This window comes from Lepisma saccharinum, chromosome 12, assembly GCF_977018435.1.
Source record: "Lepisma saccharinum chromosome 12, izLepSacc3.1, whole genome shotgun sequence".
NCBI classification, from domain to species: domain Eukaryota; kingdom Metazoa; phylum Arthropoda; class Insecta; order Zygentoma; family Lepismatidae; genus Lepisma; species Lepisma saccharinum.
In genome coordinates, this window is record NC_139240.1 from 69,946,494 (window position 1) to 69,970,754 (window position 24,261).

At 38.7% G+C, this 24,261-nt stretch overlaps 1 protein-coding gene across 7 annotated transcripts in view; it reads right to left on the reverse strand.

Annotated features, from left to right (window-relative positions):
- The window catches only part of RapGAP1 (Rap GTPase activating protein 1), a 530,826-nt gene that overhangs the window by 168,775 nt on the left and 337,790 nt on the right, over window positions 1-24,261 (reverse strand). The window contains exon 1 of one of the 7 annotated variants that reach the window (XM_083132614.1): window positions 6,541-6,572. The exons of the other annotated variants lie outside the window; for them this stretch is intronic. Within the exon in view, the coding sequence (XP_082988740.1) occupies window positions 6,541-6,557 (17 nt within the window). The 5' untranslated portion in view covers window positions 6,558-6,572. Of the gene's footprint in view, window positions 1-6,540; window positions 6,573-24,261 lie in introns of those variants that run through there. 7 annotated transcript variants of the gene reach the window in all.

The window sequence follows — 24,261 nt, forward strand, 5'->3', positions numbered from 1 at the left end:
ATGTAAGGAACTTGCATTTTCTGTAAAGCGACAACATTTTGCCGTTGTTTCCATTATGTACCTGCAGATGGCGCGAGCGTCGAAAGTCACACGGTCTCGCCAGTGTTTCCAAATGTGCCCTTCTTTACGAGAATTTTTTTTTCTTTTTTTTTTAACTATGCTTACCTAACCTAACCTAACCTTACCGGAAATGGTCCGTGGGGCTATCGTGGATGGTTTTTGGAGCTACCGTGAATGGTTTTAGGGGCTATCCGTCAATGGCTTGTGGGGATATTGTGAATGGTTTATTGGACCTATCCGTCAATGATTTGTGATGACATAATGAACACGAAAGTAGGTATTTTTCGGTTAAGAAGGTTGAAACACTGCATACCCGCTCCAAATCGACAAAACACAAGCACGGCGCGCGATGATCCATGACGAGTGCACGCCATATTGTCTGTTACCCAAGCGGAACAAGGAAGACAAATAATGACTCGTAACATGAAAGGTTGACAATATTTTATGGAAAAAGGCATAACTTTACTTCAAAGAATCTTTCGCAATGCAGAATAGGTAAGTATCAATGCTAAAATGAACGAAATAAACGAGTGAGAGGTGTTCGGGCTATATCGCATAATTACCCAACAAGTTAAAGCCTATAGTCAATTAAGAGGTACGCATAAGGAAGTATTCAACTTTGTCCACCTTAAAGGAGAGAATTTTTAATTACTGATGTATATGTACGTCCATTACAAAATCATGTGGCAATTTAAACAGAGATTACTGTTATTTTGATATCACTATGTATGTATTAAATAAATGTATACCTACAATGAATATATTCTTTAACAGTAATATAAAATACGTATTTAAAAATAAGGCTATTATTTTTCTTGTTTAAAACAGTAAATATGTAGCATGCTCAAGGATTTTATTGGGAGTGGAAAGTAACGGGTTACTAAAAATCCACCTCGCCCGGGTGAAAAATTTATCTTGAGGTGCCCCTGTAGAGGTTGTCTTAGGACCTTCGCTTCTACATAGTCCCGTAAGTCCCGGCTGCAATATTTCTCTTGGACGGTTGTTTGCAGAGAGAACATCCCAGAGGTCAGAGTGTTGGAGATGCATGTTCTCTTTTGGTCAAAGTTGCTCTCCACGTATTTACTTAGCATGAACCCCCTTCAGTCAAGTTCTCAAGAGCGCTTCAAGAAAGGGGAAAAGCTGGATGCTGGACAGGGAAAAGGGTTACAAACTCCGTTCAGACGAATCTCGTCTCAAAGTTTGAAATAACCGAGACCCAGGAACTAGTGTGTGTTTGTGCGTGTTTTATGTCCAAAATTCAGATCTGAGCATGCAATGTTAATTGAACCAAATATCAAGTGCTTCTGCTACTTGTACTTACATTAACTCTACGTTTCGATTGAGTTGATATTTTAAGTCCACTTTATGCACAGTAAGGCTAATCGGGACTGGACCTACAGTTTAAAGTGGAATCCGAAACACTATGTGCCTCCACCGGGTATCGAACTCGGGACCGCCTTATTACTCTACATTTCGAAAGGGCACCTCTTGTACATTAACCATTGTCTAGTGGTACAACTTGTACTGTCACCAGCAATAAAAATGCGACACCTATATCCTGAAATAGATTCTGCGCAAGGTGTTATGTGTGTTGCCTCACTCTAACGCGATAAGTGGATTTTAATACAAAAATTTTCAACGGCAACTTCTATAAATGCAATTAGCACAATAGGTAACACAAGTTCATTTCTTCAGAAAAAAAGTACAGTATGCGCCAAAATATACAGTACTGAAATGAAAAGATGAACAAAAGTATAAGACATGTTACAATATAGTGACTGGTCTATATGCAACCCAAATAACAATGATGCCTTTTGGGTTGCATAACTGTCAGAAAACCTAAGGTTAGGTTAGGTTAGGGCATGTGGAGTGGACGATTGTCATTTGGGTTGCATATAGACCAGTCACCTTTTTCAAACTCGGTCCACCTTCACGACCGCTTCCGTATGGGCGGAAATAATGCTCAACTATGAATACTTTTTCCTAAGTCGAGAGACCCATTTCCAACAACAACTGCACAACACAACTTCCTTTTCACTACTGCGAACACGTGCAGCTGGAGCTATGCCCCGTCGACAAACGCAACCACGTGTTCTACATGCGCGAGTTTCAGTACTGTATATCTTGGCCCATACCGTACTTGGAACATCCTATAAAATAGGTTAAAAGAGTGCAAATTGTTTTATCACTTGTGAACCATTATGCAATTCGGACTCTTCAAATTGGCACTAGTTCCTTGTCGGAATTAGTTGAACTGACAATCCCCGCAAAGGTGAATTTTTGTTAAGTGGGTATGTGGAGTGGCCACAACACTCCAGGTCTAAAAATTGTTTTAAAAAAAATTGTCTTAAAAGTTGGCAACACTGTTCATCTTTCCGTTACCTTCATGTTGTTTACTCCTTGAGGGGTAGGTCTTTTAGTCGCCTGATTGTTGTGCGCTGGTCCACAATAACAAAAGAGCTCCGCTTTCTGGGGTGTTATCAGCACCCCACCTACCTACTTGCGTATTGTTTTAAACTTAACTTTGCTCCAGTGTTGCAATACTTATGGCTTTTCTTTTCTTCGAAATGGAATACAAGAAAGAACAGGAACATGTCAAAAAAACTATTAGAGTTATTGGACGTAGTGCAGAAGAAAAAAATATAATAAAATAAGGAATTGTCCCTATAAAATAGAAGGAAAATTATAAAAATGTCCTTAAAAAGTTTCAAATTTAGTCATTTTCATTATTCGCAATCTTACAACCGTACAAATAATGTAAAATTACATATATTACAATTATAATTGTTAGAAATATAACTGTAAGTGTATTTTTTCTGTGGGGTGTCGTGAGCATGCCACTACCCACTTGTGTACAATTTGGCCACCACCTACTTAAAGGTTAACAGATTGTGAATCGTTAGGGCACTTTCATGGGTAAACTGTAATGCTAAATGATAAATTGCAATGGCTATATTCTGTGCACTGGAAGAAGAAAATGGAAATAAGTTAATGTTCAATGCCTACTTTAGTATGTTTCTGATTCAAGGCTGGCCCTTAGTGTTAAGTGCCTATATGAGTGGTTGTTGGTGCCTATACGTACATCCGGACTATAGTTATGATTAAAATAACGGGTTATATTATTTCCAATGAACAATAATACAATACGATGTGTTAGGACATCCTCCTCATCATTTCTAAACTTGAGGTTTAGGTACAACTAAACTTTCGTGAATTTTCACCACAACGCCAATCCAAGCGCAGGAGACGATAAACACCTGCAACAGATGAGCTAATCGAATGGGACTCCCCCCAACCACCACCGCGTCCCCCGGCTTCCACTTCGCTAATTGGCTGGTTAATGCGGTGTTGTACGAAAGACGTCAAGGTGAAGTGAAATCGGATTACGGTTGCGAAGCGTGGATTTCATTTTTCGATACACAAGAGAAAACTTCTTCCGAGCAGAGAAGCTACGCAGTTGTGGCTGGGTAATAAGCGGAACTGCCAGGGGGGAAAGCGCAAGGACATGGCCAGTGCCTTGCACACTGCGAATCGGGATATTTCACTTTCGATGAAAACAAGTACCGTGTTAAGAAATGGAACATCGTTGATAAAACTTGATTGATTGATTTGAAATTGTTAGGTGCGTCGGCACGTATGGCCCATTCACTGTTTGCGGGGAAACATCCCCTTCGTTAAAACACGGTGTGTAAGAAGCCCCTTGAGAAGGGGTAAAAGTGTGAGGTTGTAAAGGGACCTGCACAACACATTATAAAGTAAAATGAACTAGAAGCTTCCTCACGGACAGTGGCAGAGACCAGCTCTTCGCAAAAAGCTAGAAACATTTGTTAAAACACTGTCTTCATCATCCAACAGGGATGGCAAAGAGTTGGAAGATGGAAAATCTGCTTAAGGAAAGTAAAATCCGTTGAACAAGAATATGCTGAACACTTAAAATGACATTAGACACACTATATTCCTTTCCCGAATTCTCTGGAGTAAGAAAACGCGAACGCGTTCTGTGCGCATGTTGAAGGGTGTGCGCCTCGTCCAATGAACGCGCAGAGGGGGCTCATTCGCGGTCCAGTAGTTCCGCAGTAAACATGTCAGCTCGCAAGTCTAGGGGAACTCTGCATTCAGGAGAGTGCCTCATAGTGTTAAATGTGTTCGAGAACAACTTGTTTGAAAAGTTTAAAACACATGGCTTTTTTTTTTTTTTTTTTTTTACAAATGTTTAAAACAAAGTGTTTGAAACATGTTTTTCAGACTTGTTTAAAACACATTTTGATACATGATGTTTCATAGTTTGTGGTTATTTGCATGTTTTTTGAAAATGTATGTTTAAATTTGTTTTAGTTCTTTTCTGTTCTTCGTAGCATCAAAAGACATATAAACGTGCAATATTATTTGTTATTTGTGTAAAACAATACACTGGCCATTGTTAAGAATAAAATAAGAAATTGGCAGCAGAAAGCGTTTTGCTTTACGGCCGTTATACAAAGAAGCACTTCGTTTCTTTCATCCCGCACCCTTCCCCACCTAGTCTGGCCCCACCCACAAGCTTTCCCCTCTGCGCGTCGCTACTCCAGAGAATCCGGAAAAGCAGTATACTCTTACAAGTTGAGGACGATTGATTCGGCTTCCTATGTGTACTTGTCTCAACCGGAAGTAGGAGAGAGAGTGAGGAGAGAGAGAGAGAGAGAGAGAGAGAGAGACAAAGACGGGGAGGCAGTAAGCGAGAGACCGAGGGAGACGGAGAGGGAGAGAGGCAATAAGAAAGAAAGAGAGAGGAAAGAAAAAGAGACACACAGACGAAGAGACAGTAAGAAAGATACAGAGAGATACGGACAGGGAGAGACAGAGAGGCGATAGGAGAGAGACGGAGAGGCATTGAGAAAGAGACATGCAGAAACCGAGAGAGAAGGGCAGAAAGAGACAGAGAGAAACTAGAAGAGGTAGATAGAGCAAGCGAGAGTTCATCACCACCCAACCTCACCCCCACAACTACTTACAGTCAAAAAAATGACGTAAAGTAATAAAACAAAAATGGAAGTCCACCACAATTTGCAGCAACCACCTTACATTCCAGACACCACTGGCGCCCTACCACCAAGCGAATATAACCTGGGAAAAAAAAATTCGCCGTCGAATCCTGGCTCTGTGCTGGAACCACGTTGATGAAGTCCGCATCGAAAGGCCGGTTGGTCTACTGACTCAAAGACAGAAGCACCAATCAGAACGGGAGCTTCCTGTGGGATCATCACAGCGCCTCCCGTTGCAATCAGCCCCTTCCTAAGATGAAAGGGACGCCGCCCAAAGAGCGAGGCCAACGAGCTGCGGACTCTTGTCTCGCAGTCTGGAAGTGACGACTTTGACCACAAAGACAAATCAGGTCGATTGAAGAACCGGAAGCAGAGAATCGTTAGCTGTTTATCTCTCGAGGGATGCGCTGGGCCGACGGATAGAGATGAACCATGCCAACGACTTAGGTGTAGCAAGCTGCAGCGCAGTGGCGGACCCGGACGTCTCAGTTGGAATTTCAGTCCATTACCTCAACTCATCGAGAATCAGTTCTAACCAGGGCCAGAAATCCTGAAGGAAGGGCGGATTTCCCCCCGCCAACAACCAACTTGGACTCTAAAATCCCCCCACCAAAAATTTCCAGAGGGGAAGTTTATGTTATAAAACAACGAAAGCCTGACATCTGGACACCTGGTGTCAAAAAGTGCAGCTAACCACACACAGAACCCAAATTTGATTTGATTTGATTTGATTTAGTTTATTTTACTTCCCGTTTTGTGCCTCTTGGCTAATTTGCGAAGATGGGGATGAGTGATGAAATTATGAAATTGATGAAAGGACATTCACAAACAACCAAGCCCGACCGGGATTCGAACCCGGGACCCAAGGCGTCGCAGCGCGATGTGCTAACCACTCGGCCACAGGGTCGGGCATACACAGAACCCAAAACGTGTCAATTGACACATATATATATTTTGATTTCAATAACACGTTAACGTGTCTAAACTTCAAATGATGCACCTTTTAGTGTGCATAGGAATGTATTAAAGGGTATTTTTATCACATGAAGTTCCATGTGATGCAATAAAATGCATCAATTTGGAAGATCAGACAAGATCATTTCGAAGATAACAAACTTTCTCTTTTAATGCATCAATTGACACAGCGAAATGTATAATTTTGTTATCTTCGAAATGATCTTCTTTGATCTTCCAAAATGATGCATTTTAGTGCATCACACGAAACTTCATCTCATAAAAATACCCTTTAATACATTCCTATGTGTATTTTGACACACTAAAAGGTGCATCATTTGCAGTTTATGCACGTTAACGTGTTATTGAAATCAAAATATATATATGTGTCAATTGACACGGTTTGGGTTCTGTGTGCACTGTACTGCACGGAATACACATTTTGACAACGGGCTGCCACGAGGACAAACGACAGAACGAAAGCGAAAAGACATGTGAAACTCACCCGGCTAGGATGTTCATCTTTCGGGACAGCAAACCCGAGCGCACGCTATTCTCAGGAACCACCGCACAGCAGTCTCTTCGGTCGACATGTCACCGCGCAACGCACTCGCTAAACTGAGTCTCACGCGTGGAGACCCATTTGCATACGACGCCCTACGCCGAGACCTGAATAACACGACTTATCTTTACAAGGAGCTTAGCGGCAGCCGTAAACGCCATACGTTATGTTTCCTCACGTTGGAGAGGTCTGCGTTCGACAGTAGCAGCTCTTGAAGCCACTTGGGGGGGGGGGGGGGGGAGACAATACTTCGAAGACGATTTTGGTAACTATGAATAATACTTCTGATGGACGATTTCGGAAATTTGATATCACGATATATCGTCAAGAAAATATTGTCATAGATGATACGATACGATGCCAGGAGTCCCTGGTTCAATCCTGGCCTGGGCATGGATGATTCAGTGTTCATTCATCAATTTTATCTAGGGGCCTCCCCCATGGCGCAGTGGTAGCGTCATTGCCTTGTAATCAAGGGGTCCCGGGTTCGATACCCGTGGAGGCACAAGTGGTTCGGATCCCACTTTAAACTGTAGGTCCAGTCCCGGTTAGCCTTACTGTGCATAAAGTGGACTTAAAACAGCAACTCAAACCAATCAATTTTATCTAATCATCACTCATCCCCATCTTCGCAAATTAGCCAAAAGTGGCACAAAAAGCGAAGTAAAATAAAGCAAATTAATAAACGATATTTTCCCCGTATCGTGATATCGGTGATATTTCGCCAAATATCGTAACGATATAACTTCCACATTCTCAAAGTGTGGCTAACTGCATACCAAACATGACCTTGTAACACAGGCATCCAGTTATACAATATGTTACCATAAAGTTACAAAAATTTTGAAAGAACCACGATCTATAAAAGTAAGGTGAAAAAAAATGTTCAGTTAAAGAATTTCAGGAATTAAATAATTTTATAAAAAAAAACTTAGATTGTATACACTATATAATATTGTACTTTTACAGCGCTAGTTCACCTTAAAGAAATAATTTGTCATTGTATGTTTTTACTATTATATTATGTTATATTCTGCCAAATTTATGTATAGATATATATTATGTGCGATGTCAACATGTATTTTTGTAATATACATGCACCAATGCCCCTCAGGGGTACCTTCGGTGTGAAAATTGATCAATAAAAAAAATTGCTGACGCGATATGCATCGCCAATATATCGTGACGATATATCGTCTAGTTGATATCGCCAGAACGATATTTTTTTTTCAATATCGCGATATATGGTCTGGACGATATGTCAACCAACACAATTTATAACCCGTCCAAAAATCTAAACTGAGAAATACATTATGAGACGTCAAATTAAATTAATGATAACCCAAACTTTCCCAGTTTTATGTTAGGAACTGGGAAGAAACAGAAATGTACTCCTGAATGAAATCCCTAGGAACAGTCTAATTCCCGGTCTGCTCTGTTAAGATATACAGGGTGTACACAAATGAATTATACAACTTTGGAGTGTAGACTGCCAAAAATTGCGTTCGTTCAAGAAACAATGCTTTGAAAGAAGCACAAAATGAAAAATGTGAGGTATTTAAAATGCGGATCAAGAAAGTGTGGGGCGTTACCTCCACACCCCCTATACGCCTTCATGGCGTGGTGCTAAGCACAGGGGAACACTTTACCTTTTACCTTTATTTGAAATGCGATAAAAAAAATATATAAGTAAGCGTGTGATATAGTTTTCTCTGGAAGTTATAACCAAAACTATACACAGGGAGACTCAAAACGAGGCTAGCCTTCGGTCTCCACATATGGAACTCCTGCTCATTAATTTCATATGATTCTTGTTATTCATCGTCGCTTTTGTGCCACGTTGGCCAATCGCGAAGTTGATGAGTGATGAAACTGACGGAGGAACACTCACAAAGAACACCCATGACCGGACAGGGATTCGAACCCAGGACTCATGGCGCCCTGTGCTCACCACTCCGCCACTTAGCTCGGCGTAAAAAGTCCGGGTCTGTGAGAAATCGAAATGCATCAAGTCAAGGTTGGTGCATTTTGCTGGATGAATTGAGTTAAACCTGTATTTTTGGTTTCTTTGAACTTGTCAATTTTAATGCATTTTTTAAGTTCTTCATACGAACAATTGGTGATAAATATACTCATATGCATTTCTGTGTGTATTTTCATGCACTAAAAGTCCATATAAGCACGTTTTTTTTGTCAAATTAGTACATGTTTAATAAATATTTGTAGTGGCCTGTTATGTATATAAACGTACGTATGTATGAGTGTGTGTACATGTATATATATGTTTTATGAATTTCTTTGAATTACATAGATAGATTACTCTTATAGTAGTTATTATTATAACGGATTCATTATATAATTTTATTACTCGCTGTTGGTTTGACATGAAATGTATATGTGTGATCGTTATTTGCAATGTTTATATATGAATCAATTTATGAATATGTTCTATATTACGAAATTTTGTATGTGGTTGAGTGTAAGAAAAGGTATGAGCCTTAATCTCCGCCACAAATAAATAAATAAATATGTTACTGGTGTCAACTGAAACATTTTGGCTTCCGAGTGTACAAGCATCAAGTGCTCTAAAGATCTGAATATCTTCGGACTTTGACCCGCAATTTTAATTTGAGAATATAAAAGTCGTGTAGCATTGAAAGTATACTTTCTTGTTCCTCTTATAATGCAGAATATTAATAGTGCAGAAAACACAATGTCCGCGTTATCACAGCGTGACCAAACTAGAGGACTTAGTCATGGATGGATCTTTACGTGCTTCCATATTGTGCGACATTACGGGCTACGATGCTTTCTTATCTTTATGAAGCACCACACTTTCTGTTATCAATGACGGAATTTCGTCTCGCATTGTAACCATACAATGTAAAGCAGGACGAGATCGTTACTTCCAAGTTAATGAAATTTATTTTTATATTATTTTCAAAGCTCTCGATTAATAGGATGTTCAATAAGTATAAATACAATGTTTCTTGTGTGATACGTTGCTAAAGTCTATTCCATTGTGACGGATGTGACATTCAGATAAATTTACATTTATTCTTTAATTATTTTCTTAGCATCTTTAAATATGAAACTGTATCAATTCATGTAATTTCATTTTCCTTGATGAAAGGTATTTAATTGCAGAATATTCCTTCCCCATCTACATTCTCAGCTACAGTTTTTGTACTTGTGACTGGTGTGACACTTCTGAGACTTTGCTTAATTACCTTCCTCAGTCTCTCAGAAAACTTTGTGAAATGTGTGGGTTTACTGAAACAATCATTTTATTTTCACAAAGCTAACTTTACTCGACATTTAGATACTTTACGTTTCTAAAAATATTACTACATACTTATTTATATAAACATGTTTTGCCTGTGATGGGTGCGACATCATACACACACAACCCAAAACAATTGACACATATATTTTGATTTCAATAACACGTTAACGTGCATGAACTTCAAATGATGCACCTTTTAGTGTGTCAAAATACACATAGGAATGTATTAAAGGGTATTTTTATGAAATGAAGTTTCGTATGATGCACTAAAATGCATCAATTTGAAAGATCAGACAAGATCATTTCGTAGATAACAAACTTTCACTTTCAATGCATCAATTGACACAGCTACATGTGTAATTTTCTTATCTTCGAAATGATCTTGTCTGATCTTCCAAATTGATGCATTTCAGTGCATCACACTGAACTTCATCTCATAAAAATACCCTTTAATACATTCCTATGTGTATTTTGACACACTAAAATGTGCATCATTTGAAGTTTATGCACGTTAACATGTTATTGAAATCAAAATATGTGTCAATTGACACGATTTGGGTTCTGTCTGTACACATGTAGGATTATGGAACAATGTAAAGGCTATGAAAATTATCATAAATATATTCTTCAAACTAAGATTTGTATCAGAAATGAATTAGGGTACTTCAGAGCTTAAGATGCAGAAGCAATAAACGAGACAATTAGAACGAAATTTGAATTAATTTAGTTCCTTTCTTACTGTATAATAATGAAACCAAATTAAGTGGAACACCACACATATAATCCTACTTCTAACTACCATAAAAAGTTATTGGTTTGAAACAACATGCTACTTAAAAAGACATTAAACTAAGGTTTGTATTAATAATTCCAAATCCTGGATAGTTTTCCATTTAATTTCATGTGTAATAAGTGATACTTTGAATAAAAGTAAATTAACCTTGTTTGTCCACCTTCACATGGAATGGCTTATAAGCAAAGCTGAAAAAGGGTCCAGTTCAGCTTATCAAAAACTACAAGAGTAGGAAAGACAACATTTGGTTTGTTGGAATCAGATTGGTGTTTCTGTACTGCAAAACGCTCCAGCGAATTCACCTCAGTATAGTACCGTGAAGAGGAACAAGAATTTGGTAATATACTGACTTACCTTACTAATGACTAGGTTGATTGATTGAGTTGGTGTTTTAGGTCCACTTTATGCACAGGAAGGCTAATCGGGACTGGACCTACAGTTTAAAGTGGGATCCGAACCACAATGTGACTCCACCGGGAATCGAACCCGGGACCCCTTGATTACAAGGCGACAACGCTACCACTGCGCCACCGGGGAGACCCACTAATGACTAGGGCTACGATTTTTATGACCTAACAAATCACCACAATATGGAAAATAAAATATGCTCTTATGACCTAAAATTTTACAAAATATGCACTATAATTTGAAAAATATCAATATCTAACTTATGCTGAAATATTTTCATATACATACTATTTTTAGTTCACTTTATGGGCCCTGATGATTTGAAATGCACAATGAATACTTTCTGTAAATGTTCAATTAAAAATGAAAAATATGTTGCTGCAGTAAAAAAAAAAAAAAACTCGAGTAAACATGGGAGTAAGAAAGAATCCACTTGGAAAATGACTGTATATTTCTTGAAAAAGCTAAAATATGTTGAATATGACCGAAAATCCATGCCAAAATATGCCCTTAAAAGGCACTTTAATTCAATTAGTTTCTTCACAATATGAATTTCTATATATTTATGGAACACATCACACTTATCAAAAAAAATATGCTGTCATGAAAATCCTTGCTCTACTAATGATTATGGTAAAAACAAATCCCGTTAAAATTATGCTGAAACATGTTTGGTGAGTAGACAAGAACTAACTGCAACTTCAAATTAACGAATTTGTTATTAATTTGTACAATACTTTGTACATGAAAAATGAATGAAATAATATAATGTTAAAGGTCACAAATGAATTTGATTGACATGCTTTATTTTACTTCGCTTCTTGTGCCACTTTTGGCTAATTTCCGAAGATGGGGATGAGTGATGATATGATGAAATTGATGAATGGACACTCACAAACATCCATGCCCAGCCCGGGACCCCTGGCGTAGTACCGCGATGTGCTAACCACTCCGCCACGGGGGTCGGCTAGTCACAAATGGAAACTTGAGATTCAACTTCACGAATAATTTTATAAATTGCTGAATTCCAGCATATCTAGGATTCCTTTCAACCTTGTAATTTTCTTTATTTGATGTTGTTCTCCACCCATCAACGATTCCAACGATGAAGATGAATCATGGAACATGACAAATAGACAAATGGAAGAAAAAAAAACACGTGTCGCGCCAAGCACTACACCACGGCGGTTGGCCACGATTTGTTTTTCAGTAACCTTCCCGCGGCGCACCTTGTTGTTGCCATATTTCAGCTAAGCATGATTGCTGCCTACATAGTATTAATCACCAGAGAAAGAAAAAAAACACGCGTTTTCATGCGAGGACCTACATATGCTATCGTCTGTAAATACGCGGAGCATAAAGTGAGGAACGCATCACGCTGGGGGGACGGGATGGCCGACATTGATAGTGGGGGGCATTTCCCTGCAGGTTAATTAACTCGCGTAATTGCGGTTTTTCCCCTCATCCATATTTTATGGTCGGCGCATAAGTCATGGAAACGAAGGTTGATAATGAAATCGGGCAGCAAACGAAGCCGTAACACTGTTCCGGGGAGCGATTTCATATTTTTATGTTTATTGAAATTTCAACATTTCGTTCACGAGTTGGACATATGTTCAAGGTTCAGGAAGTTTTCTGCTGTCTACACTAACTTCCTTCAGCTTTTCACTCCAAATGAATCATGCACCAAAATAAATTAATATATACAGGGTGTCCCCGTGAAACATCGACAAAGTTTGAAAGAGCGCAAAGAATATACAGGTCAAGAACGTTTGTAAAATACCGTTTTGCTTATTAAGGCGAAGAGTGACAGTTTCGTACCAGGTATACATTTATTTCAATATCGTCGGAATTTGCACTGCTACTAAAAAAGAAACCCGACTACACATGAGATTATGAATTTCTCCCCATGTTGCAAGTGGAGGCGGTTTCTCAAGTTGTTTGAAAAATATTATGAACAAGAATTTTCATAACATAACCTCATGCGGCTAATCAAATGGGAGTTTCAACTCTTCAGATGACCAATGAAATCTTCAATGTGTCTTCTTTGCGTTCATGTGTTGTTCTACGCCATTGGAAGTTTGGTATTCACAAGAGAACATCCTCGCCGCGGGAAAAGGTCGATGGGGGAAGGAGCAATTTAGAGTCCTTCCAGAACCTCGTTTCTGGCCGGACAGTGGCGACATCCGGCGGGAGAAAAGGCAATTGAAGACTTTTGGAGCACTTAGTTACATCGCGTGGGCGGGAAACCTCAGGACAATGTCGGGAATTCCTAAGAGTGGGAGAGATGCCAGGAACAGGATGGGACTTCGTTACCAATTCACCAATTAGAAGGAAGAAAAATGGGTTCTTTTTCAGCGAATAAAGGGAGGAAAGAGCTTTTTTTCACCTTGGTTGAGATGTATTTTCACTCCAAAGATCGACCAGTGGTTAAACATAGTGTAACTTTAAAAACAAAGTTACTTTTCGACTTAGAAAATTAATACCAGTGGCAACAGTGAGTTTGTGACGCTTGGTTTCATTCTTACAGGATGAAACGGTGGATTCCGAGGGCTTGTCGCGTCGATACGAGGCCCCAAAGAGCAAAATATATGAATATATATGGTCAAATACTGTGGAGGTTGAACTAGAAGATGAAAAAGTTAACAGACATTTCATCACCCATTGCAAAACAGCAAAATAAATATACTTGAAGTACATTCTATGGACTCTAAATGCGTCGAATGATACAACTATGCAAGTAATTATAGACTTCCTCATTCGCTGGTAATCGAAACTTCATACTTGATGTTTTTTTAATGCACTGAACGAAAAGGAAGTGTTCATGTGTAGTCAATGCCACGGAAGTGTGTTCCGTTCTTCAATCCCACATTTAACCGATTTTCTTCCATGATGCTGAACTTACGAGCGGTTATGGATGAAAACGTAACTCAGAATGACTGAGCAAAGATGGACTGAAAGGGGAAAATATGAAGCAAACTTTGCACACAAACATTCCAAATCGTTTATTTGAATAGTGAAAACGTAAAGTTATAAATGAGAGCGCTTTCTCTCTCTTGCATGCAATCCAGGAAATGTTTCCTGATCCTAATTTCTAATGTAATTACCCAGTTTAATAGTCAAGCTATAGTAAGTATGTTTACAACAGAATCACGTATACATTACATATTATTATATCTGCGCCTTATCTTTTAATACTATGGTAGATTTCGACATCATGTTAATAATTGTGCTAGGAAACCAGTTACCAATTCTCCTTACTTCCTTATTTTTTCCACAATGTCAATATTAGCAACCTCTTAAGCCTCTCCATTGCACGATATGTGTAACTTCATTTGCACAATCCTATAAGCCATTCACAGTTGAAAGCTGTCTACTTTCACTATCAATGTTATGAAGCTAAGCTTATTTCATCATTCCCCATTAGATATTTTTAAAAGAACGGATTTCGGTCTAGTCCAGATGTTTGTCTAGAATATACAGTCAAAAATTGGTATCTCATATATCTTTCTTAAAGTGCACATTTCGCCAAAAAATTATTGACTTCTCCCGATGTTTAAAAATAACTTTAGATATATCATTTCCCATTGAGTACAAAGATAGTTCTTATTCTTGCTTGAAATCTTTGTACTTTTAATTTTCTCCAATGTTTTAGCCTAGTCCTGATGATGTCAGAGAATGTTGACGTGCCTGAGTCTATACATCTTGGGACTAAGGTTTTTATAGTGAATACAATGAGCTCTTGTTTTCTTCAAATTATGAAGTACGATTCATTGGATTCCAAATAACACCTAAATATCAGAGTTCAGTTTCGAATCGTTCAACGAATGACCAAGTGCAAAATGATGTTCGTGTATCTTTAATAGTCAAGACCGCGGGCCGTTGGTTGAGAACCACTGCCCTAATGCCCAAATATCTAATTCCAGTTTCGATTTAAGAAAGGCCATTTGGAAAAGAAGAATTGTTAAGGGAAGTCTCTCTAAATAGAAGTGGGGAAAGCGCTAAGAAGTAATTAAGTTTCGATTCTCCAAAGAGGCAGCCTGGTGCATTAGCATTCATAGCCTGTGCTGCGTCTAATTACTCGTTTCACGAAGCGCCGCGTCCACCTGGGACAGTGGCGACATCCGGCGGGAGAAAAGGCAATTGAAGACTTTCGGAGCACTTGGTTGCATCGCGTGGGCGGGAAACCTCAGGACAATGTCGGAAATTCTTAAGAGTGGGAGAGATGCCAGGAAGAGGATGGGACTTCGTTACCAATTCACCAATTAGAAGGAAGAAAAATGGGTTCATTTTCTTGAAATCTTGTTCAGTACGGAAAGGGCTGAATTGGGGAAACTGAGATAAAAAGTACTCGGTACGGGGGAATAAGCGTGGATTTGGAAACGAACCAAATATTGTGCTGAAAGAACTGAGTCTTGAAGTTACCAAGAGTAATTGTAATTACATTTGTTACTTAGCATTGTCTTGATTTATTTGCCAGGACGAGACACACTTTGTAACGGGGAACAGTTTCCATGTCCAGCCAGACACGAGGACCCGAAACTGCTCCTCGCCCACCGACCTTTCCCCACGACAGAGAGGTCTGTGCGCTGGATTGTTGTAGAAGGGGGAGAAAACTTATCATTACGCTTAAGGCAGTATTATTTTACTTGTTCTCTTTAGAATATCAAAACTTCCGATGGCGCAGAAAAACACATGAACGGAAAGAGGACCCGTTGAAGATTTTGTTTGCGTTAGAAAAAATCGAAACTTCCATTTGATTAGCCTTAACTTCAAGTTGAAGTTGTCTGTCGGTATTTATTTATTTATTTATTTATTTATTAAACACTACAGGCAAATGCCCAGTTACAGTGCTTTGAGGTTAACTGAGTTCAGTTTACATACATATTGACAAAACAAGTAATTAAAAATTGGTAAGAGAAAACAACAAAGACAAGTAGAAAATAACTACGTATAAGACGGAACAGAATCATCATTACATAACAACAATATATAATACAAGGGTGGTATATCATAAAGTATACAACATATTTGGTTACAATGCTATTATATACAGGGTTCACATAATAAGTTTGCTTTTAGGTCTAAATAGATCAATGTCAGGGGTATTATTGGAGACTATATTGTACAACGCGCACATCCTCCTCATGGGATCCATTTCAGCCATCCTGGTTCTACCGCGTGAAATTTTAAAGAGGTCATTTCTGGGTCTTAATTTTGAGCATGGAACGTAAAAGTTTATTTTTGCGAGAAGTGCGGAGGAGTCTGTTTTTCCATTGACAAGTTTCGAAAGGAATGTTAACTGGTGCGTCTGTCTTCTTTTTTCAAGGGACGGGACACTCAGCATGTTGCGTAAGATGTCACCCGAAGTGAATTTTGGATAAATGCCATCTAATTTATATACTAAATACCTTAAGAATTTATTTTGGAGTTTTTCTATTTTTTCGATTTCCTTTATAAATAACGGGTCCCAAACGACTGAGGCATATTCAAGTTTTGATCTGACAAACGTATAGTAAAGTAGCAAAAAGGTTTCTTTTTTCTTAAACTGGCTACACATTCTCATCACAAATCCTAGGTTCGTGTGCGCTTCACTGAGGATGCGCGCAGTGTGTGTCTGGAAATTTAAAACTTTGTCAAAAGTGACTCCAAGATCAGTTACAGTATTCTCTCTTAGGATTTCTATGTCGGAAATGTTATATGAATATTGGATGGGATGTTTGTTACGTGTGAATGACACTACTTTGCATTTCTTGAGATTGAGATTAACCTTGTTGTTCTTGCACCAATCAAGTACTTCGTTAGGTTCGTCTTGTAATTTCGTACAGTCGTGATCACTTTTAATTTGTTTGAAAATTTTGACATCGTCAGCAAAGATTAATTTTTTCGGAGTTTTTAGTGCATCTGGTAAATCGTTAATGAAAATCAGGAATACATGGGAGTCTATAAATAATTATTCATGACATTTTTTTTTAATAATCAACTTAAAGAACCAAAAATTTAACTTAAAGAACCAAAAATTTAACTTAAACAACCAAAAATTTAAGAGCTGCCCGATTAATAGAATTTGTGACATGTATAATGAAATTATGATTAATAATCATTCCATAGATTTTTCAATGCCATTCTTGACTTACAAGAAAACATTAGAGTCAATTTTGAAAGTACGAATATGCAATAGTTAATACATAATAACTGTATTTATACTCAAGATTATATTACTATTATTATTTTCTTTATTTTACTTATAAAATGTTCTGCATATCTATACTTCTGTAATGAATACAATTTGTGAATAGATTGCATACGTATCTATCGTAATTGAAGTTGTATTGTAATTCTGTAATTTTGTAATTACTATTCATTATTATTATTATTATTATGTACGCCTTCTGTAATTGGAGGATATACCTCTGTTGAAGGTAATAATAAATAAATAAATAAAATACTCATTATCTGACCCATCACTAATAATAATAAATAAGGCAAAACTCATTGCATTCACTTAAATGCACACTAATTCAGATGGTGAATGAACATTTTGTGTTCTATAAGGATCATTTGTTGTTTTATACTAGATCGGTTGAATACCATCAGCTTGAGCAAATTTTATATCAGTAGTTTCTCTGTATTTGTAAAACTTCTTTGTGCATATAATTTAGGATTGAAGTAAAAGATTTTCATGAGAGTTAAACAACTTTCCAAACTATTACAGAGCACAAAATAATATTTCAAACACACCTTATGACAAATATATTTAAGTTTTGAGAAACAGAAGTTTAAGCTGTAATGCAAAAAATGTATGTATCTAAAGCCTATATATTCAAAGTAGCTTGTGCAAAGTAAGTTATTGATGTAATTATTAGTTTTGATTGATTATGTTTGTGTTTAAGTGCATTTAATGCACAGTAAGGCTAATCGGGACTGGACCTACAGTTTTACCGAATCACTATGTGCCTTCAATAGGTATAGAACCCGGGACCCCTTGAGGCCCATTGTAATTATAGTTCTTTAATGGGATTCATTGTCAATTAGATGACTCTCCCTGAGAATTTTACTTTTTCCAAATTCCCTGGGATTACCAGGTGTATGGGAACCCTACAAACTATACTGAAAAAGTTACCAAGAATTTTCTTCTTTATCAAACACAAACCACATGATGCAAAATGTACCAAAAATTTCCTCTCAACCTTATTTAAATGGTTCGTAGTAGAGCCGCGGCCATGTTTTGAGAAATGCAGACCGATGCATCAAAAAATCACGCACAGCATCCGAAAGGGTCTGGCAAAGGGAGCAGTGACTGGGAAATGATGGAATCGCGTATTGAAAGAGACGCCGAAGACGTGGGGGAGGGGAGAGAAGGTAATAAGATCTCGGAAAGCGATAGAGAAATGATCCAGCGAGAAAGGGAGATGGTAATAAGGAGCTCAGGAAAGAAGAGGAAGAAAGAAGAAGGGTGATAGCGAATCCCTCTTCTCCTCCTCTGCTGGAATTGATAGCGAGCGTCGACGTAATCCATGGCAGAGGCTGGAGGTGCAGTGTTGCAAACTGTTCTCTGTTGCCACCAAAGGTGTTCTACCCTTTCTTCTAGCTTCTCCCGATATTTCAGAACTAATGGAGTTTCAACCAATCCGTTGTTTACTCGTGATGACGAAACGACGGTAAGAGGTGAATTTATCCATGATATGAATTCCAAATCTATGCGCTAGTGTTGCACTATGCAGATAGGAAACCATGAACACACGAATCGAGTACACAAATTAGCATTTCCACCGATTTACATTTTGTGGCTTCAGACAAATTGAAAAAAAATATCGATATGTACTTATTGTTATGCGGGACCGAATATTTTTGATCGGAACGGGAAGTTTTTTTAAAATCCCGACATTCGGGACGGGAAATATTCGCAATTTCTCGACAAGTCGGGAAATTTTCAGGGCGGGAAATTTCCGAAATTTCCCGAGGCTCTAGAAATCTCAAATTCTACACGTCATTTTCACCTTAAGTGATTGTCTTTGCATTTCTGGAATGAAAACTAACAATTTCCGATAAGTTCAAGACACTTGCAATGCAGAATTAATACCGACTGCTCGGGATCCAGAAAGATAGGGAAGTCATTTGCTGAAGTTGTGATGTTATGTTATTTTACATCGTGATGTTTCTTTAGTTTAGAGTGAAGTGAACTAATTCTGAGTTGACTAATCGCAAAGGACATAATCAGGTCAGATCCTATTACTTCTTCATGGTATGTGACGTAAAGTTCCCGCCCAACCGTTTGACGGCATTAGTGGCTATCGTGTCTCCTTTTCCACAGCCTGTAGTACACATCCTCATCTAGACACTGTTCTTGTTCTGGTGTTTAATATCTGCATACTGCAACACTGTCGTTCTGTCATTTCAAGTGAATTTACATTGAAGTGATGCATTCACTTGGCCGGTTACACGTCATCGCACGCAAGAAACTTCAACCGTTTCCATGGATATGGGCCAGGGCTGGTTTCAATTGCCTATTTGAACAATGTTAGTCTAACTATCGTAACTGTATATGAAGATAAAATTTTAACATTGCAGTCCCTGAGTATTCGTTATTATCAGGGAACTGGCTTATATGTAAATACTTATTTATCTGTGAAGCTGAAATCAGATATATTTTGTATTATCTTTGCGCATCATGGAATGGAGACTGGAAAAATTCAATTTTTATTGTCCATATTTATACATATTATATTAGGTTTTGGCTCATATTTTGCATATTTTACTTATTTTTACATATTATTTCCATATTACAGAACATATCTCAACATACTCCATATTCGCGCAATAACTACATGTCCCCGAAAGAGTTGGATGAATTTCTTCCGAATAAATGACAAATTTGAAATACACTTCCATTACTTCTTGCGATATTGAACGCAGTTTTAGTCAATATAAATCCATCTTAAGAGCAACAGAAGGAAATTAACGATCGAACTTACAACAACATTTTGTTATTCTTTGTTTGGAAACAGAAAATGAAAACACATTTTGTGTTGTTTTACAATTAACGTCAATGTAAGCGTACTGTATTTTAGCGTCTTATATTGTTAAAAAATAAAATTCCTACAATTTTATGTCCATATCTAGCTCCATATTTTGGTGAAAATAACTAAATATGTATTTACATATTTAGCACATTTTTAGTACATATAAACCCGTTCCTTGGTTATTACTCTAGGTCCACTGCACGACGATGAGACGCACTATGGCGTCTAACTGTCGCGCGAGAGACCGGAGTTCGATTCCCGGGGGTGGGTGATCCAAGGTCGGAACTTTCGGCCTTGTCCGCACATAAAGCGGCTTTGAGGCTCACCCAGCCTCAAATTGATACGTCCCATGCTGATAACATCACCTCCAAAATGGGCTAGATCGAGAATGTGTGGGGCCCTACCCTCACGGCCAATATATGTGCCTTCAGGCCGGCCCCCGTGGCGGAGTGGTTAGCACATCGCGCTACGACGCCAGGGGTTCCGGGTTCGAATCCCGGCCCGGGCAAGGATGTTTGTGAGCATCCATTCATCAATTTCATCACATCATCACTCATCCCCATCTTCGCAAATTAGCCAAAAGTGGCACAAGAAGCGAAGTAAAATAAAGCAAGTCACTCAATCAAACATGTGTGTGCCTGCATGGCACGGGGAACTTTACCCTATCACTGCACGACAAATCGTGAAAACAAATTTTTCTTTACATCTCTACGACGATTTTAGTAGCAAGTTTTCAATGGCAATTTCTACCACAGCCGTTCAGTTAGGCAACACACATAACGTGTTTGTAAGGAAGCGACTATTTCAGAACCTAGGCACAGACAAAGTTAATATTACTTACATCTGTCTGTGACCTAGGTGTCCCATTTTTATTGCCGCTGACTACATATTTCGTAGTGTCTTCTTCTCATCGCATACACAGGCTTATTGGAGATACTTGATCCTCTAGGGAGGCTTAGATGTGAGCTGTATTGTGAACACATAACAACGAGGTATCACGCTGTGTTGCATTACCGAAGGCCTAGAAGGATTACATCGGCTTAATTGTGGCCTGGCTCGTGCTTTAATGATCTAAAAGGATATTATTGATTACGCCGACATAATCATCAGCTCTTCGTTAGAAGCGACACCTGGATACCCCCTGAAAGAGCAACGTAAGCAGTCTCTAATCTAATAATCAACAAACACGTGCTGCGTTAAAGGGCTAGAGACTAGTGTTTGGCGATATATCGTCCAGGCGATATCAACTAGGCGATATATATCGTGTCGGCGATATATAGTTACGATATTGGTGATATATCGTTACGATATTGGTGATACATCGTGGAGACGATAAATCGCCGATATCACGATACGGAAAAAATATTGTACCGTATTGTCTGTGACGATATTTTCTTGACGATATATCGTGATATCGATTTCCGATATGTCCATCCCTACTAGAGACCCGTTTAAAGATAAATAAACATAAGCATCAAATACACTTACGCACCTTATTATCATAGGAAAATACGCATTGACTGATTTGGTTTAATTTACTTCGAAGGTCCTCCTCGATGCAGGAGTGGTAACGTCGTTGCCTTGTAATCAAGGAGTTTCGGGTTCGATACCCAGTGAAGGCACATAGTGGTTTGGATTCCACTTGAAACTGCAGGTCCAGTCCCGATTAGCCTTACCGTGCATAAAGTGGATTTAAAACAAAACACAAACTCAAAACAAAAGGTATCAGTACTACTTAGAAAGATTATAGCTTTAAAGTAACTGCTAAAACGTTTATGCACTTCATTATTATTATTATAACGCTCATGCATTTTCTTGCGGGTTTGGTACGGGAAAATATTGTAGACACGTTGTAGGTAAACGTAAAACAAACTTAATTCTAACTTAGGTATTTTCATTAATATCACAATATCTTCACTCCTCCATATCGTGGCGATTAGCCAAAAGTGCAAGAAAATGGACGCTAAATAACAAAATTCAAATGGAGAATGAGGAAGAGATAATGCGAAATTAAAGAAGAACATTCCGCATAAGGGGAGGGAAAAGGATAAGGGGTGGAAGAAATGAAAGAAGAAAGCCAAGAAAGCGCATGATTACTGCAACGATAGAAGCTGTACGAGTTTCAAAGCGAAACGAAAGCAAAACGTTTTACGCTCTGTTAGGAATCATGGCAGATAACTGGCCCAACCAGATATTGAGGTTATCTGATATCTACCGTAGTCTGTCGCCTGCAGGGTGTTGCAAAATGAAATGTTCCTGGCGTATTCCTCTGCGACCGACCAATATCGGATTTCACCAGTTCATTTCCAGAGCTTTTTATTAGAACAGGGACAGTTAGGAATGAATGGTAAGCTCTACCACAGTTGGGTGTACGTACGTACGCATAAAGGTTTCTAACCGTAGACAGATGGAGTTGCACCATCGTAACACTGTTTGTGGATTGCAGACGTTTCAACACGACCCTTGCCACCTGGTCGTCGATAAACCCAGTGCTTTGCTTGTAACACCATTAAGCCTTGTTTCCATGATATGAAAAACTCAATATGCTGACCAAGGCAGTAATTTATTTTATTATAAAACATAAACTAAACGTGACGTTTCAACCTTGTAGCAAGGTCTTCATCAGACCTTGCTAGAAGGTTGAAACGTTACGTTTAGTTTATGTTTTATAATAAAATAAATTTCTGCTTTGCTTGACTCATAGTTTTAGAGTGAAGTACGGGCCTCCCGATGCCGCAGTGGTAGCGTCGTAGCCTTGTAATCAAGGGGTCCCGAGGTCGAACCCGGTGGAGGCACATAGTGGTTCGGATCCCACTTTAAAACTGTAGATCCAGTCCCGATTAGACTTACTGTGCGTAAAGTGGACTTAAAACATCAAATGAATCAATCAATAAAGTGAAGTACACCAAATACGAGGGGCGTACAATAAGTTCGATGAACCAAATTGTGTAGTATTACTCATGTATGCTTTCGCTGTATGCGTTGCAAGTTTCAAGCATGTATTTAATAAACTTTTTGTGTTAGAGGTGTAGGGTGGTATTTGTAGTGGGTGGGGGGTACTTGTGTCCTCATATGGGAAATGTTATATGGCGGAAAATCATTATCTCATGCTGTCTCTATACAGTCATTTCCCCCCTCACTGGAAATTTCTTAAATACCACACTGGGTGTAAACATAACAAAAGGTGAGGCTATATTGGAAAATGGACTCTTCAGAGTTGCGAGCTGTGATCAAGTATCTACGGTTGAAAGGTCTATCACCTCAAGAAGTTCACAATGAAATGGTGCAAGAAGTGGCATAGGGAATTCAGCTGCGGTACTGAGTCATGTGAAGATGAACAACGTACAGGAAGATCATCAACAGCCATTTCCAAGGAAACTATCGATCGTGTGCAACAACGAATCAACACTGATAGTAGATTCACCACTAGAACACTTGCTGACATTGTTGACACATCAAACGATAGCATTTGTACCATTAACTGACCTCTTAGGATTAAAAAAAGGTAAGTTGTCGTTGGGTGCCTCGAATGTTGACAGATGCTCAAAAACACGGCAGGTGTAACCACAGCGGCTATCCAATCCTGCTGCTTCAAGAACTTGCGACATCCACCTTATTTTCCCGATCTGGCCCCGAGGGACTACTACCTGTTTCCTAAACTAAAGGAAGAGCTGCATGGTAAGATATTTCACAATGATTCTGATGTCATGGGTGCTGTGGAGCGGTGGTTACAGGAGCAAGACAGAACATTTTATTCTCCTGGAACTGCACCGTTAGAAATACGATGGCGTAAGTATCTTCCACTCGGGGGACTTTGTCAAAAAGTGATGGAATAAATTTCCAGATACCACTAAAGGAAGTGGGTCAGGGCACGAACTTATTGTGCGGCCCTCGTATATCGAAAGCAAGGTAGGATGACTTTAGAACACGAGAAACAAATACAGCGTATTGAAACGTAGGCTACTGATGCGTCATTTCAGAACTTTATGAACAGATAGGTTAATCGGGCCTGGACCTACAGTTTTAAGTTGGATCCGAACCACTATGCAATGTGCCTCCAACCGGAACACTTTGATCATAAGACAACAAATAATAGTTCAGAATGCATGGTGAGCTTATACTAAGGGTGGCCAGAAAATCCGGATCACAAATTA